General features: G+C 39.2%; 1 protein-coding gene across 13 annotated transcripts in view; it reads left to right on the forward strand.

Moving 5' to 3' along the window:
• Window positions 1-13,579, forward strand: part of KNDC1 (kinase non-catalytic C-lobe domain containing 1) — a 71,190-nt gene extending 57,611 nt beyond the window's left edge. For 9 of the 13 annotated variants that reach the window (XM_083616819.1, XM_083616820.1, XM_083616814.1 and 6 more), the window contains 12 exons: window positions 76-173; window positions 1,008-1,231; window positions 2,135-2,248; window positions 2,644-2,791; window positions 3,021-3,209; window positions 4,474-4,683; window positions 5,174-5,256; window positions 6,276-6,426; window positions 11,029-11,151; window positions 11,293-11,352; window positions 12,691-12,848; window positions 13,101-13,579. In XM_083616819.1, the coding sequence (XP_083472945.1) occupies window positions 76-173; window positions 1,008-1,231; window positions 2,135-2,248; window positions 2,644-2,791; window positions 3,021-3,209; window positions 4,474-4,683; window positions 5,174-5,256; window positions 6,276-6,426; window positions 11,029-11,151; window positions 11,293-11,352; window positions 12,691-12,848; window positions 13,101-13,332 (1,790 nt within the window). In that variant the 3' untranslated portion in view covers window positions 13,333-13,579. Of the gene's footprint in view, window positions 1-75; window positions 174-1,007; window positions 1,232-2,134; window positions 2,249-2,643; window positions 2,792-3,020; window positions 3,210-4,473; window positions 4,684-5,173; window positions 5,257-6,258; window positions 6,427-11,028; window positions 11,156-11,292; window positions 11,353-12,690; window positions 12,849-13,100 lie in introns of all 13 variants that reach the window. The other 4 variants (XR_014548910.1, XR_014548911.1, XM_083616823.1 and 1 more) reach the window with 4 other exon arrangements.
• The last annotated feature ends 1,177 nt before the right edge of the window (window positions 13,580-14,756 follow it).

Below are 14,756 nucleotides of genomic sequence, written 5' to 3' on the forward strand. Positions count from 1 at the left end.
TTAAGAGCTTTGTTACAGTAATTGTGCATCTGTGCTGATGCAAAGTGGCCCTTACTGCACTTTTTAAATCTTGAGGTGGTGAAGTGAAAACAGTGTTGCCCAAACTGAAGGGACAGCTGGAAGAAATGAAATCAAAGGTGCAGTTTCTTGACCTGGTGAAGAAGTACCTGCAGGTAATTCTTTGCCTTTATTTTTGAATCAGAAATTGGTATCTACTGTTTCCATATCAGTGCAGCAGGAAGTAGATTTTTTCCCTACATGCCACACTTCAGTGCTGGAGGAATGAAGTATGAGAGCCCAAAGTAGCATTGCTATTTTAATGTGCAGAAGTGGCTCCCTCTGACCAGCACCACTCCCATAGTTCCCCCACCAGTTCTCGGACCCGTTTATTGGTCACACAAGAATGAGCAGCTTCCTTAGAGGCATCTGGCTGGCCAGTGTCAGAATCAGGGTGGTGGACTTTGAGCTAGTGCAGTTCCTTCTCCAGCACAGAGTTGAAAGAACCTCCTGGGAGGGCAGTGAGGATATGCATGTCCAGCTTTTGCATGCCCAGTGATGTGCAAATTAGTAGTCAGGGCCGTCTTTACCCGGGGGTGCAAGGGGTGCGGGGCACCCGGGCACCAAATTCTGTGGGGTGTCAAATGTATACCTATTGTATTCCAGCCCCTCTCGATTGGCAGCAGTGAAAAGCAATGGAGTGAAAGTCCCTACTCCGTAGCGACAAATATTCCCAACGAGTCAGAAAAGAAAAGCAGGTTTTTTCTGCTGTGTTGTTCTTACAACAACAACTTTGAGTTTGCCCCCCCTAAAAAGCTTCCCTGCTCAATAGAAGTTAATTTGGGGGCAGCTAAACTAAAATTTGGGGGCGCTGGGCAGATCTGTGCATCCCGGCGGGGCATATGCTAAAGACGGCCCTGTTAGTAGTGCCTTTGTGTTCCTTCCCTTCTCCTCCCCATCACTGGAATAACTTTGTACCATTTTGTCTGCCTTGTCTCCTTCTGCTGCAGATTATGTCTATAGAGAAATGGGGAGTTGAGGCATGCAACCTTCTTGCAGTTGTTAACATGGCAAGCAGTGAAGCTCTGGGCATCGTTAGCTCCTTGGACTGCATGCTCCTCTTCTATAATATAAATAAAACCCAGTATAGAGCCCCGTGTAATGACAATCAAAGTCAGCCAAGAAATCTACAAGCTGGAACACCACTTGGGCTGATGGCATATCTCTATTCCAGGTACAGCCTGTTCTCCAGTCTCACAAAAGGTGATGTCTGTTCTCACCCCCCTCCCTATTGAAATGAAGGTGCAATTCTGTTGTCAATCTCCATGCATTTTATGCTGCAAGATTGAAAGGAAAGTGTCTCTCTCACTGCTTTGCAAAAGTAAGGTGAGAAAGAAGTTAAGGAATCACTCCCAGGTTAACACAACTCCTTTCGACAATTCTTTTCCAAGTTTAGGTAATGGAGAGCAGGATGGTCTGATTCTCATTTTAAGTACTGGAGCAAGGGGGGTCCTATAGTTTAGAGTTAAATTTATTTTATCATGTCATGGTTGGGGAAGGCAAAGGAAGCTCTTATTTTTCTGAAATTCTCGTTTTCTGGATTATATTGAGCATTCCAGATCAACATTTAGAAATGTACACATTGGGATAAAACACGTATTTCAGTACAAATTATTTCTGCATATTTTTTTAAAATCACAGATTAATGTTGGAATGGGACAGAACAGACTTAAGAAGTGAACACATTTAAAATACACATGGTCTGGAAATAGGGTGTTTCCAATGTTAGTCATAGACCCATTGAAATAAGAGGGTTTAATCACAATAGACCTGTTTAGATAAGAGGGTTTGATAAATCATTTCAGTGAGACTACTATATTACTTAGTTGGATATCACTCAGGATTATCTATTCCTCGCTGCAGCTCCTGAAAATGTAGGATTGTGCTTTAATGCCATTAATTTTTTGAACATGGAATTTCTAAAAACAAAGGATCTGTTTTAAAAGAAAATAGAGATTGTGGGAATTCAAGTGACCTTAATTGAATCTCTTCCTTTTACTTTTCAATCTTTCGCTGTACTTGATTCCAAGAAAGCACGCTTCAGCTTACAATATTGATTTTTTCTTGTACTCTGTAGAAATGCATTTTCAGAAGGCTATGTACAGCAATTCCTCTTCACCTTTCGTTACTTCTGCTCCCAAGAAGAATTTTTTCAATTTCTTCTTGATAGAATCAGAATCACATTACCCAAGTAAGTGTTGAAATAAAGCTGAACTCTTGATACATTCTAGTTTACTAGCATAGATGTATCGGTAGTCTTTCCTTGTTCCTTTGAAATGGTGAATGATCGCTTTATTTTGAAAAAAAAAAGCATTCATTTAAGTTAAATGGGATTTATAAAATTTCTTACAAGATACAACTGCAGATTAAAGACAAGAGTCCTCTTCTTGGCTGAGTGTTTTGTCCAACAAATACATTCTTATTTCAGTAGCTTTCCTTTCTTATTAAGCTACAGAAAACGAAGCTACACTTCTTGTTTGTGTTCTGGAAGAGATAAACTGAGAGACAGAATCCTTTCAAGTACATAATTATAATTGGCGGAATATTCAAATGTCAATTTATTCACCAACTTTCTGTTGTTCTTAGTTCAAGCCTGGAATCTTGTTCGTTGCTTAGCAAAATATGTCATCGTAGCTTCGCCATTCTCCAAACCTGGATTAAAGACTGCTATGCTGTAGACTTTGCAGTAAATCCTGATTTTATGAGTACACTAAAAGGCGTTATCATTTCTAAGGTAATTCACTATATTTACAGGAAATTTAAGGTGGATGTCATCTAAGTAAGTCATGACATGTAAGATTGCATCAACGTTATATGATATTATAATTGAACTGAGAGGAAATAACAAGTCTTGGGGATCCATGAATTTTGTTTCCTAAATCACTCTAGTAAAGCAGGGTTTATTTTGGAGATATTAAGGCCGTTATAATCTGAAGAAGACTCTAATAATGCCCTCTTTGTAGGTAGGTCCACTCAATGGCTATGGCGAATGGTTGCTGTCACTACTGGGAAGCATTACTAGCAGGAAGCAAAGCAATGTTTCTGAATACTACCAGACAGAAAAATGGGAAGAAGAAGAGGAGGAGGAGACCAGTGAAATAAAACCTTTACACTTTCATTGCAAAAAGAGCTCAAAAGATGTTTTGCAAAAGGTACGAGGCTTCTTTATAATAATAATAATAATAATTTATTATTTATACCCCGCCCATCTGGCTGGGCCTCCCCAGCCACTCTGGGCAGCTTCCATAAAAACCAAAAATACAGTAAAATATCACACATTAAAAACTTCCCTGAACAGGACTGCCTTAAGATGTCTTCTGAATGTCAGGTAGTTGTTTATCGCTTTGACATCTGCTGGAAGGGCGTTCCACAGGGCGGACGCCACTACCGAGAAGGCCCTCTGCCTGGTTCCCTGTAGCTTTGCTTCTCGCAATGAGGGAACCGCCAGAAGGCCCTCGGCGCTGGACCTCAGCGTCCGGGCAGAATGATGGGGGTGGAGACGCTCCTTCAGGTATACTGGACCGAGGGCGTTTAGGGCTTTAAAGGTCAACACCAACAGCAGCACCTGGCATGTGCTCTTCTGTCTGTCTGTTTAGTTTTTATTACAAGTTTTCCCCAAAGCAATACAATAAACATCAACAACTGTTACAGGGTCTGAGAGTTACATTCACAGCCTAGATTGAGACACGCCAGATAATAGGTCGTTCCTGGGCTGCTGTTCTGGTAGTGTAGCAGACCTCTGCTTGCACAATGGAATTCCCCCCCACACACACACCACCACCCTTCTCCCCTACAGCATCTGTCCCCATCATACTTCCTTAAAAGCTTACTAGTATGGAAAATAATCAGCTCAAGAGAGAGAGGTCTCCAGTATTGGGAATAGAAGATTGGAGGCTGTGTGGAGATATGCATGTGGAGCAAATTTTTGACCAGAGCTAAATTAGTGTACAGAGATTAATAGCGTGGCAACTCTGTCAAAATATTCTTTAACCAAAGATGTTTTGTTGTAACAGTTGAAATATTTGCTGTTAGCATATCTTGTTACATGTTAATAAACCCAAGCCATAGTTTATTTTCTGGCTAAGGCTTATAATTAGTCTTTCAACTGGGCATGAATGGAGGATGATGTAAACAAAAACCCAACTTGAAATGTTGAACTAAAAAGTTGAAGTTATTTTAAGTAGAAGTAGAAATAATAGGATTATATAGAGTCCTGTTCAATTAGACTTTTGGACTGTGCTCTCAAATGGATATTGTTGTATTAGGGTATGATGGTATAAAATTTAACCGCATAGATTTATTGTACAGGTACTAGTCTTTGAACTTAACTTACATATTACATTATGTAATAATGTGTTCATTTTTGCCTGAGTAAAGTTATAGACAGAGCAAATGCCTTTTGTTCTTTTTGTACAGAGCTTTAATTGGAATATCTCAAAGGAAAGTGAAACTGTTGCACCTTATCAGAGAGGCAAGCATAGCATTACATCAGCTTTAGCAAATCCATGCTATTCAAATGAAACCAAAGAATTCTCAGGCTTTTACTCTAAAACAGACGGAATGCCATATCTCCTAACAGAATATACTGCACAACAACTTTGCCATCAGCTCACGCTGCTGGAACAGGTAAAATCGCATTTTTGGATAAAACCGACATTCTGGGTCAGTTTCTTAGTTGATGTTCAGGCCTGGTTCTGGTACATAAACTACCTTTCTTGCCCTGTAGGAATGACTCCTGCAAAGAAAGAGACAGTGTAGGGTTGCCATATTTCAAAAAGTAAAAACCAGGACACCCCAAAAGTTTAGGAACACCCCAAAATTGTTGAGCTTTTTTTAGTCACACGCTTTTTCGATTGCCTTGCCTAAGATCTAGGACAAAGCGCTGACTTTCTGAAATTCCCCCTTTGAAATCCTGGTAATGTCCGGGAAAATCCGGACATATGGCAGCCCTAGGACAGAGTGAGTGTAACTCTGTTGATTCACCTGGACCTCTCCAGTGGTTTTTGATACCATCAACCATGGTATCTTTCTAGAGAGGTCGTCAGAGTTAGGGGGTCAGTGGATAAGTAGTGTACACCAGATCAAATGCATCATATGCCATTTTTGTCTGTTTTAGGAAATGTTCCAGAAATGTCACCCAGTGCACTTTCTAAATTCAAGATTCCTTGGAGTCAATGATAAGAGTGTGCCTTTCCAAAAGTAAGTTTGGTGCTTTGCCTAGCCTAATGGCATACTGATATGTATTGGGGAAAAATTTATTAGCATGAGAAAATTTGTTGTAGACTTCAGAGTATGATGAGAGACTTCAACAAAGCACACCAACCGAGACAGGGCAACATTATCCAAGGACATGGATACTGCCTGATGCTGAACACTGAACATACTTTTTTTAAGCAAAATGTTTTGACAAAATAGTAGCATACATCTAGTTTGTAAAATAGATATTTTTCATTTATTAATAGTCTAGTGTTAACCAGAGGCTTATATAAGGCAACTTAGTGCTTATACTTCTGAGAAAACTTTTTGGTTAAATATTCTAAGGTCTCTCACATTTTGAACGTACCTCTTGCTTCCAGTTCACGATTACCATTTGTTACACCTTTGACATGTTTTGAGGGTTCTATATTTTGCTGGCCCAGTTTAAGACTGGAGCCTGGGAGTTAAGAGATTTTCTCCATTATTTTCCCCACTATACATAATTTGGGATTAACAGAAGTAAATTAGCAAAGCAGAAACGGTAAGGGACTGTAAAATCAAAGGCATCTGTGCCAGTTACTTTACTGACACAGGGAGAGAAAGAAAAGGAAAAATAAATATATTTAGCCTATTTGGCTATTCACACAGGGATTCCATCTGCTGGAATGAAGGCAGGAGTGCCCCTCAGTAAATGCCTCCCAGACGCATAAGCAGGTGGCCAGGAGGAAGTGGTACTTGCTTCACTCTTTTGCTTCATTCAAATCTCTCCTGCCAAGCCTTGTTACCCACTGCATTTGCTGCTCCAGAGTATCTTGTTTGACTCCTCACAGCCAGGAGGAGGAGCCTTTATTGTACTAGGAATGTCTCTCTGTAGCTCCATCACCAACACCTGTCTCTTTGTCTGAGCCACTGGGTAATTCTGGGAGCTACACTCAACTAATTGTAGGGAAATAATATTACTTTGCCCCCTTTGTATGGATATAAACTAGTATTTAAATTTTGTAGATGCTTGTCTTTTACAGAGCTGCTTCCTCTGAGCAATTGCCTGCTCAAGCCTATAACCTTTTTGCGGAAAACTGTGTCCAAGATGCTTACCTTTTGCAGCTTTTAAAATATGCAGACAATGTCAGTAATTGGGTTGCTGCTGAAATTGTAACAAGCTACAGCTCTAAGGTTTGCAGTCCTCTTTTTCATGATTGCTTTTCGTGTGTATTGATAATTTATTTGTGGTTGACCCTTCTTATGCTGTTATTTTGTCTGTGTGTGATCTGAATGGACGTGGGCGGCGCTGTGGTCTAAACCACTGAGCCTCTTGGGCTTGCCAATCAGAAAGTTGGCGGTTCAAATCCCTGTGACGGCATGAGCTCCCGTTGCTCAGTCCCTGCTCCTGCCAACCTAGCAGTTTGAAAGCATGTCAAAGTGCAAGTAGATAAATAGGTACCGCTCTGGCGGGAAGGTAAACGGTGTTTCCATGCGCTGCTCTGGTTTTGCCAGAAGCGGCTTAAGTCATGCTGGCCACATGACCCGGAAAAACTGTCTGTGGACAAATGTCGGCTCCCTCGGCCAGTAAAGAGAGATGAGCACCACAACCCCAGAGTCTTTCACAACAGTACAACTGTCAGGGGTCCTTTACCTTTAGCTTTACAATCTGAATAAGGTTCTCAGCCATTAGGATGAAGTAGCCATAGTGGCTGCAAGAGGTTTAACATTCAAAGGAAGAGGCTTCACTTGAAATGCAAACATTAGCTTCTGATAGAAGGGTTGTTTGTTTTTTTTTTACTGTACTATGGCAGGGAGAGAGAGTGTGAAATTTCTGTTGCTTTCCCTAACAATCCCAAGGCTTCTGTTTACATAACAAAATATATGCTTTATTCTTTCTCCTGGTTAAACTGTTGGGTTAGAATATGCAGTTCCTTTAAATCATTGTTTTGTGTGGTTGCTTTTAGTAATGTTGAGATTTATGTATACTGCCATTGATTTATTGACATTATGTTGATATTTGTATCTGTTTATATTACATTTTGATTATCTTTAATAATATTGTTCATTTGATATGAAGTAAGCTGCTTTGTGCACAATCTTGTGGAAAACCAAGGTCACACCTGTAACATATATTTTAATGCACACATTTATACTACTTTAAAACCCATGGCTTTCCCCCAAGAATCCTGGGAACTGTTGCTTGCCCAGCACCCTTAACCAACGCAGTTCCTAAGATTCCTTGGTGGAAATCAAACATTTCAAATAAGTTCTACACAAGAGTGGAGTCAGTGGCATTAATGAACCTGAGTTAGTCAGTAACATCAGTGGATTTGCTCTGAGTAGCATTAGCACTGAATACCACCCCATGTGCTTTAAATGTATGGTGCAGATGCGGCTTAAGAAATGAATGAATACATTCAGTATGTTCTGGCAGAAGGCAGCCCCTCTTCCTATAACAGTACAGAGATATCCTGGAGAAGTGTTGCACAGGACTGTAATGCATCTAACAATGTAGTATTTATTATAGGCACCTTTGTTTTTAGGGGTTTTTTTAAGGGATGGATTAGCTATAGAGGCTTTAGAAATTCATAGCTGTTAGAGATTAGGTTCATTCATTTGCATCCTTGCAAAGGCCTGCCATGAGCTAGGCATATAGTAAAAATTTGTTTAATTAGCCTTCTGTTTCATGAATGCCAAGATTTCCTGTTTATATTCTTGCACACACAAACACACATGGTAGCAGCTGGTTGGGCTGTATTCCTCTTCTGTTTTCCTCATGAGTCACAACCAAATACCAGGAGGGGCAAGACACAGGGACCTCAGTGTGGTGTGGTTTGTGCCAGCACATTGTGCTGGGCTTCAGACACCTTCCCCTCTTCCTCTTGGCGAGGGCAGTAATATATGATGTTGGAAAGCTGGCAGAGCAACTCAGCTCCACTTGCGGTACAGCTGCTGCTGCTGCACACACAGAGAGGAGAGAGGATATTTTGCTAAGCAAAACACAAACTTCTGGGGGGGAAAAGAGAAGTAGTAGTTAGAGTTGCAAGTATGCTCCTATGACTTTCTGAAGTGGGTATTAGAATTCACCTTTAATCTTGCGTTATAAATATGTTCTTGCCATCAAGGGGCTTTTTCCCATGCTTGAGATGAAAAGATCTCTATCTAAAGTTAAAGTTTATAAAATGTTATTTCACACTAATTTGGTCAGGTTTGCAGTATTTAAGATAGCCACAGCTACATGGTTGCATGAACCCATCTCTCATTTTTATGATTCAGGGCATGATTCCACCTTTCATTAAATTTGCTTTATTGGAATGTTATGTTCTGCAAGTGTTGGCAGAAGTGTACAGCTGACATATCTTTCTATTAATGTTCAAAAAAATATCTGGGACCAGGAGCAGATCAGTAGATAAAACTGCTAAGCTGCTTGCCTTTCAACAATCCCCTTCTGGTTCAATAGGAGACTGCAATTTGCCATAATTGCATCTGTTGGCTTTACCATTCATACTGACTTTCCTTTTAAAAAGTAATTTCCCAATAAAACGTCACCGTTTCTCACAGTGTGATGAAATATCTGTCATCTATTTGTACATGTGTGGCAGCAAGTTGAATTTGGCAGAAATGGAGATGAATGCTTTTCATTTGTTCGTCTCTGCACATAGTCCATTGACAATGGGTGCAATCTTTTAATACTCCAGAAACAAATGAGGCATAACATGACCAAGTCTATGGAACTCTTTAAGAGTATTATTCAGAACTATTGTTTTAGGATGCAATTTAGAGGGAGAGAGAGAGAGAAGAGAGAGAGGTGGAAATGCTTTTCTTGTGCCGCGTTGAGTGCCGCCCTGCTAAAGTGTAAAGGTTGGATAAAAGTCCCATAAATAAACTAAGTTATGGAGAAAGACCCATATCTCTGTGTATGCTCTAACAAGATGAGGATCCTCTCCTCGTCACTAGGTCACCCATTTTGTTCTTGCCAATGTGGAAATCTCTTATGGCCACAGTCTTGCAAGCTCCAGTTGTTTGTTTGGCTTTAGTTCCAGCAAATCAGCATGGCCTTTTCATTGGCAGTGTTGTAATTTGTGACTCTGCTGGTTGCAGGGATCTCCTGGAAACCAGCTGTTCTCCATAATTCTATAGCCACTGGTGAATAAACAATGTCCTGGTTGTCAATTGCCTGCAGGGGTCTTGCAGCGCCAGACTCCCAGCAGATGCATGCAGAAGGAAGGGCACTGGAAGGAGTTTTATTTGTGCATTTATCTGCCCCATTTATATCCCAAAGGGAAATCCTAGTATGATGTATAAGAACCACTGCACTTCACTGCCTTTTTCCTTCGTGTGCACAGATGATACATGTTTTTTTAATGTCAGGATTTACTTGGAACGATAATAAGCTTTCTTATCCAATTTCAATACTTTAGGGAGGAAACATATACAAAACATATACAGTAGAGTAATTGATGAGCTGATGAGTTTCCTAACGTATAAAATAATTAAAATGCAATTTATATGCCACTGATGCATGGTATTTTTATAAATTGGGTGCTGTTGTGATAGGCTCGATTCATTTATACATTTTTAGCAGGTTTAGAAGGAAACCATAAAAAGTTTGCATTGGTGACATGTTTGCTGAAAAATATTGGTTTTTGTTTTGTTTGCAGAATTCCAGGGGTTTAACTTCAAGAAGTCTGATAATTTTAACAATTTCTTTCTTGTTGATATTCTGTAGAAATTTGGAAATGCTTTAATCTACCACATTATCCACCTTTTTTCAAAAAACAAAACATAACAAAAACCACATTTTCCCCACTCCCGCCCCCTCTTTTTTTAAATGAGGTCTCTCAAGATGATGGACTGATATAAAAGTAAACAGGACACATGTATGGTGCTTTGTGTTGCATGACATTGAAAATGAGAGGAACCAATGGAAAGCAACACTTAAAACCTAATGAAAGAAAACATACTATGTAGCACATTCATGTATTGTCTCAGTTCTTCAGCCAATGCAGCCCAGATGTGTTTGTGCCATAGTTTCATTAGCTGAGTCCAACTTGCCAATTCAAGAGGCCCAAATACCAGATATTTCTATTAAAATATATTACCAGTGCCAGGTTGCTTTGCTGGACTGTTTTAACTTTATACTATACACGAGAGCGGCATGGGGTCCATACACCCTATTTCATATGTTGATTCATTTTGTCAATTTGAGAATTCTTGTTCCTATCATTTTGATAGCACCAACCTCAATCAAAGAATAAGTTAGATTCTTTTTCCAACATGCACAGCAGGAAAATTTGTTAGCTGTTCTTTTAATAGCTTTCCATGTTTCTATCTATAGCATTTTTCAGAAATGCACATAGTTGTTGACTGGCAACCAGAAAACAAGCAATTAGAGAGCAGCCACTTTTCCTGTTGTTGAGTAAGAAATGTGGTCAATACAGGGTTTTACAGAATAAAGATGTCATGAAATAAGTGTTCCATGATACCTGTTTCCAACATGTAAAGCAATATTTGATAACTATATAATTTTATATAGTCTGGTCTAAAAGTCAACCTTTTTTGCCAGCTTCTAGATGGTAGAGAATGCATTTCCACGCATTGGGTTGTTCTGCAGTTAGCTGTTTTCATTTTCCTCCTTAGAACAGCCTTGCCTTCTCTCATTGCCTAACAATATGCACAGTAATAGGTTCACTGGTGCCTCAATGTGAGGGTTTCCAAGCATACATCTCACACACACATTGGCACTGAATATCAGCACGTTCTATAAAACATGTATTATTATTATTATTCCAGATGCAGGTGAACTTGCTATCAAAATTACTCTTCATTGCAAAATGTTGCTATGAGCAAAGAAATTTTGCTACCACAATGCAAATCCTAAAAGGACTGGAAAACCTCATTGTGAGACAATTACCGGTGAGTAATTGCATTCACTTTGCAATTCATCCAGATATTGTAGTTTTATAATATATTTTGGACAGGCAGTATGTTGAATTGCAGCTCAAAGTCCAAGCTTCAGAGGACTAACACTTTGCTTAATTTACTTTTTCCACTAAGGTTTGGAAATGCTTGTCTTCTAAAGTGTCTGAAATAATGGAAGAACTAAAGGCTGTTGAGGTACTGCAAAAATATAATCTCTTATGTGAATTGTGGATAGGTACAGGAGCCACCTTCAAGTTATTCTTTTTTTCTTCCCCTACCACTTCTCTGCTTCCCAGCAAATCCAGTTTTAGTAAGAAAATGCACACACTTTTTTTTCTTTTCTAGGGAAATTTGAGGAATCTGTAGAAAGCTGAAAGCAATGGAACTTGCACACCTCTCATTTTGGATTGTGCCAAATAGGTTGGATCCAGAATTGGTTGGTTGAAATTAAGTTCCATTGAAATCAGTGAGACTTAACTTAGTCTACTCTACATTTATTGTTCATACTGTTTTTAATGGGTCTTGAATCCAACAAACTTAACGTGGATCTAACACATTATGTTTAGCACAATATTTATTTATTTTACATTTTACACTTGTCCCAATATTACTCCCAAGAAGCTCAGGTTTCCTCTTTTATCCCCTCTACAATCTTGTGATCCTAGGGGAGACTTTCTCAAAGAGTGAGCTTTCATGATTATGGGGGAATTTAAACCAGATTTCCCTAGTCAGAGCTAGAGCCTCTTATCTTCTGAACAACAATGCTTTTTGTTCTTTGGTTTTACCTGTCCCTCAAGATGCTGATTGGTTTTACCTGTCCCTCAAGATAACTCATATTCAAATTCTTTGCTATAAAGAACATTCACAAATTCTGGATAGTGATTGGTGGAGGAATTGGAAAATCATTCAGGAAAGGAATCCCTACCTTTGTTTCTGAATAGCTTTTATCTTACTAGATTCAGTATAACTGAGAAAGTCAATCAATCCATCCATCAATTGTATGTTATCTAATACACACATCTGGAGCTATGTCCTACTGAAACTAATTGGGATTATTTCTGACTAGACATGCATAGGGTTTTGCTGATAATAATCTTTAACTTGTAAACAGAAGTAGTTCTCTTACCACTAACTTTGCCCCTTGGACTCTGGCTTCCTAAATCCAGAAGTGCTTCTTGTTGAAAATCTAGTAATTCTCTTGGCCTGACTACAGTTTCTGAAATACATTCCAGGGGACCCTCGGTTCCAATGAAATAGATATGCGGCCACTTCAATTGTTTAAGATGTTACATTGCCCTGTCCAGGTTCACCTGGCTGGAGATAAGTTTTCAGGCTGTGTCATGCCAATCTCTTACTCAAGTTAAGCTTCACTTACTCGTCTGCATTATTTCCTTCTCTAATCCTGGTTCTTTTCCCTAAAACACTATTGTTGCACTGAGCATGTTCTGTACAGTGCCCTGAAGCCCCCATCAGATTGATCTTTTATGCCATGTACTAACGTGTCTGCATATGTATCTATACAAATTATACCAGGTGTTTTTAAAAAGTGACAGCTTGTGTTTAATGGAAGGAGAGAGATTTAAGACTTCACCAACAATTCCATCAGCCCATGTTCTGGCAATGCATGTTCAACAGCTTGAAACTGGAGGATTTACGATGAGAAATGGGACATATAAATGGACTAAACTTAGGTAATCTTACTTATGCCACAGAATTCTTCACAAACCAATATAGAGCAATGGAAACCTTAAAAATACATTCAGTATTTTGGCTTCTCTCTATAGGTATAAAGGTAAAAAGAGTTGACTTGGTTTGATTTCATTGTATAATGCCTTGTGTGCGTCTACCAAAAAAAATTTAAAAATATTATATACACATTAGTCTTTTCTGTCCTTTATCAGCTGGGAAACTAACTCATTTCTTTAATTTGTTTTTGTTTTAAGAAACATTGCGAAAGTTGTGAGCCAGGTTCATGCACTGCAAGAAAACCACTACTTGTTCGCTCCAGATCACCGGCTGCAATCTTTCTTAAGACACAGAATAGCATCTTTTAGTGATGCAGACATCTCTGCCTTAGCAGCAGACAACTATGCCAACTTTTACCAGATACCAGCTGAAAAGCAGTCTCGGAAAATCCAGGACACACTGCATAGGATGAAGGCAATGTTTCAATAACTGCTTATATTTCATCCTCAATTTTTTAAGGTTTAAATAATTTACTTTTTGTAGTAATTGGTCCATAAATGTATCATCTCAGCAGTGACTGAGCTCTATTTATGAATGTTTCAGTTTGAAAAATCCGAACACTAAGCAAAAGGGGCAAGATTCCTACTGTGTTGCTCACTTGTCAAATAGCAAGTTGCCATCATATGAATTTGTCAAAGTTGTGTTTCATGTGAGGAAATTAAATATTAAGTCCTTATTGTTTTGTTTTAATTTTGTCTGAACAGTGGAGTTTATTGGAGAATATGAGTGCTATATTTATATCAAGTTTGAGTGTTTATTATCTTGTCAGGAGATATATTAATTTTTGGTTGAGATTTGCTTTTGCTTTTCCTTTAGGAAAAACAAACTGATCTCTTGCAGTATGAGTTATTTCTATCGTAGAATAAGAGGTGCTAAATGTGGAAAAGGAAGGCCAGTATACATCTCTACATTTCAGTAAGGCTTGTAATTGCCTCAGCTATTCCCTTTCCAAACAATGAACTCATTATCCACCACTGTTCTTTGAACTGGCCCCATTCTACTTTCAGAGCCTATTGAAGAGGTAATTTTATTCAAGATTTCAATTGAAATGAATGCTGTGCCAAAAGGGCATTTTGATCTGTTATGTACTGAGTTGAATAGGATCCAAACTGCAGCAGTCTGATTGGTCCTAGAACAATGCAGCAGTATGATTGGTTGGCAGGAACCACCCAATCATGCTCCAGATAAAAGTGAATCCACAACCTGATTGGCTTACAGTAGAATTCCGGAATTAGCCAATCATGTGCAGCCCATTGTGTAAATAATGTATATAAAGCAGATACTTTGAGGGGACATTCATTCATTCCTCCTCACCACTATGAGCTGAATAAAGAGCATGAAATCACTTTGCGACTCTGAGTATATTTCATGATCCTTCCTGCTAAAAGCTTATTCAAGCCATTACATGAGCCTCCCCTTTGGTGACCTTTCAAAGGACCTTACAAAAGGGGGTGAAATTATGTTTTTGCAGGCCTATCCCTTGGTCTGAATGGATTTTTTTTTTGGGGGGGGTGGGACACATCCCTGTTAACAAGGCAACCAGACCAACACCTATTTATTTTTGCTACACTGCACTGCAATAACATAAATTTCACAACATGGCAAAATATGGATCGTTAGTCTGGTTACTTCATCAACAGGGATGTTTCCTATTCAACAGGCATGAAGGCAATTGATTGACTTTGCTTACCCTCTTTGACGTCTTCACTTGGGGCATAGTCGAGCAAGGCAGGCCAGAATTTCAGAACCTCAAGAAAGCTCCAACTCAGTGTCCAGACTGGACAGCATTCTGCTCACACAAGCCTGATTCCCCCTGGTAGAAGAAACAAACATTGGTAACATTAAAATCACAG

This window comes from Podarcis filfolensis, assembly GCF_964270895.1.
Source record: "Podarcis filfolensis genome assembly, chromosome: 5".
Taxonomy (NCBI): Eukaryota; Metazoa; Chordata; class Lepidosauria; order Squamata; family Lacertidae; genus Podarcis; species Podarcis filfolensis.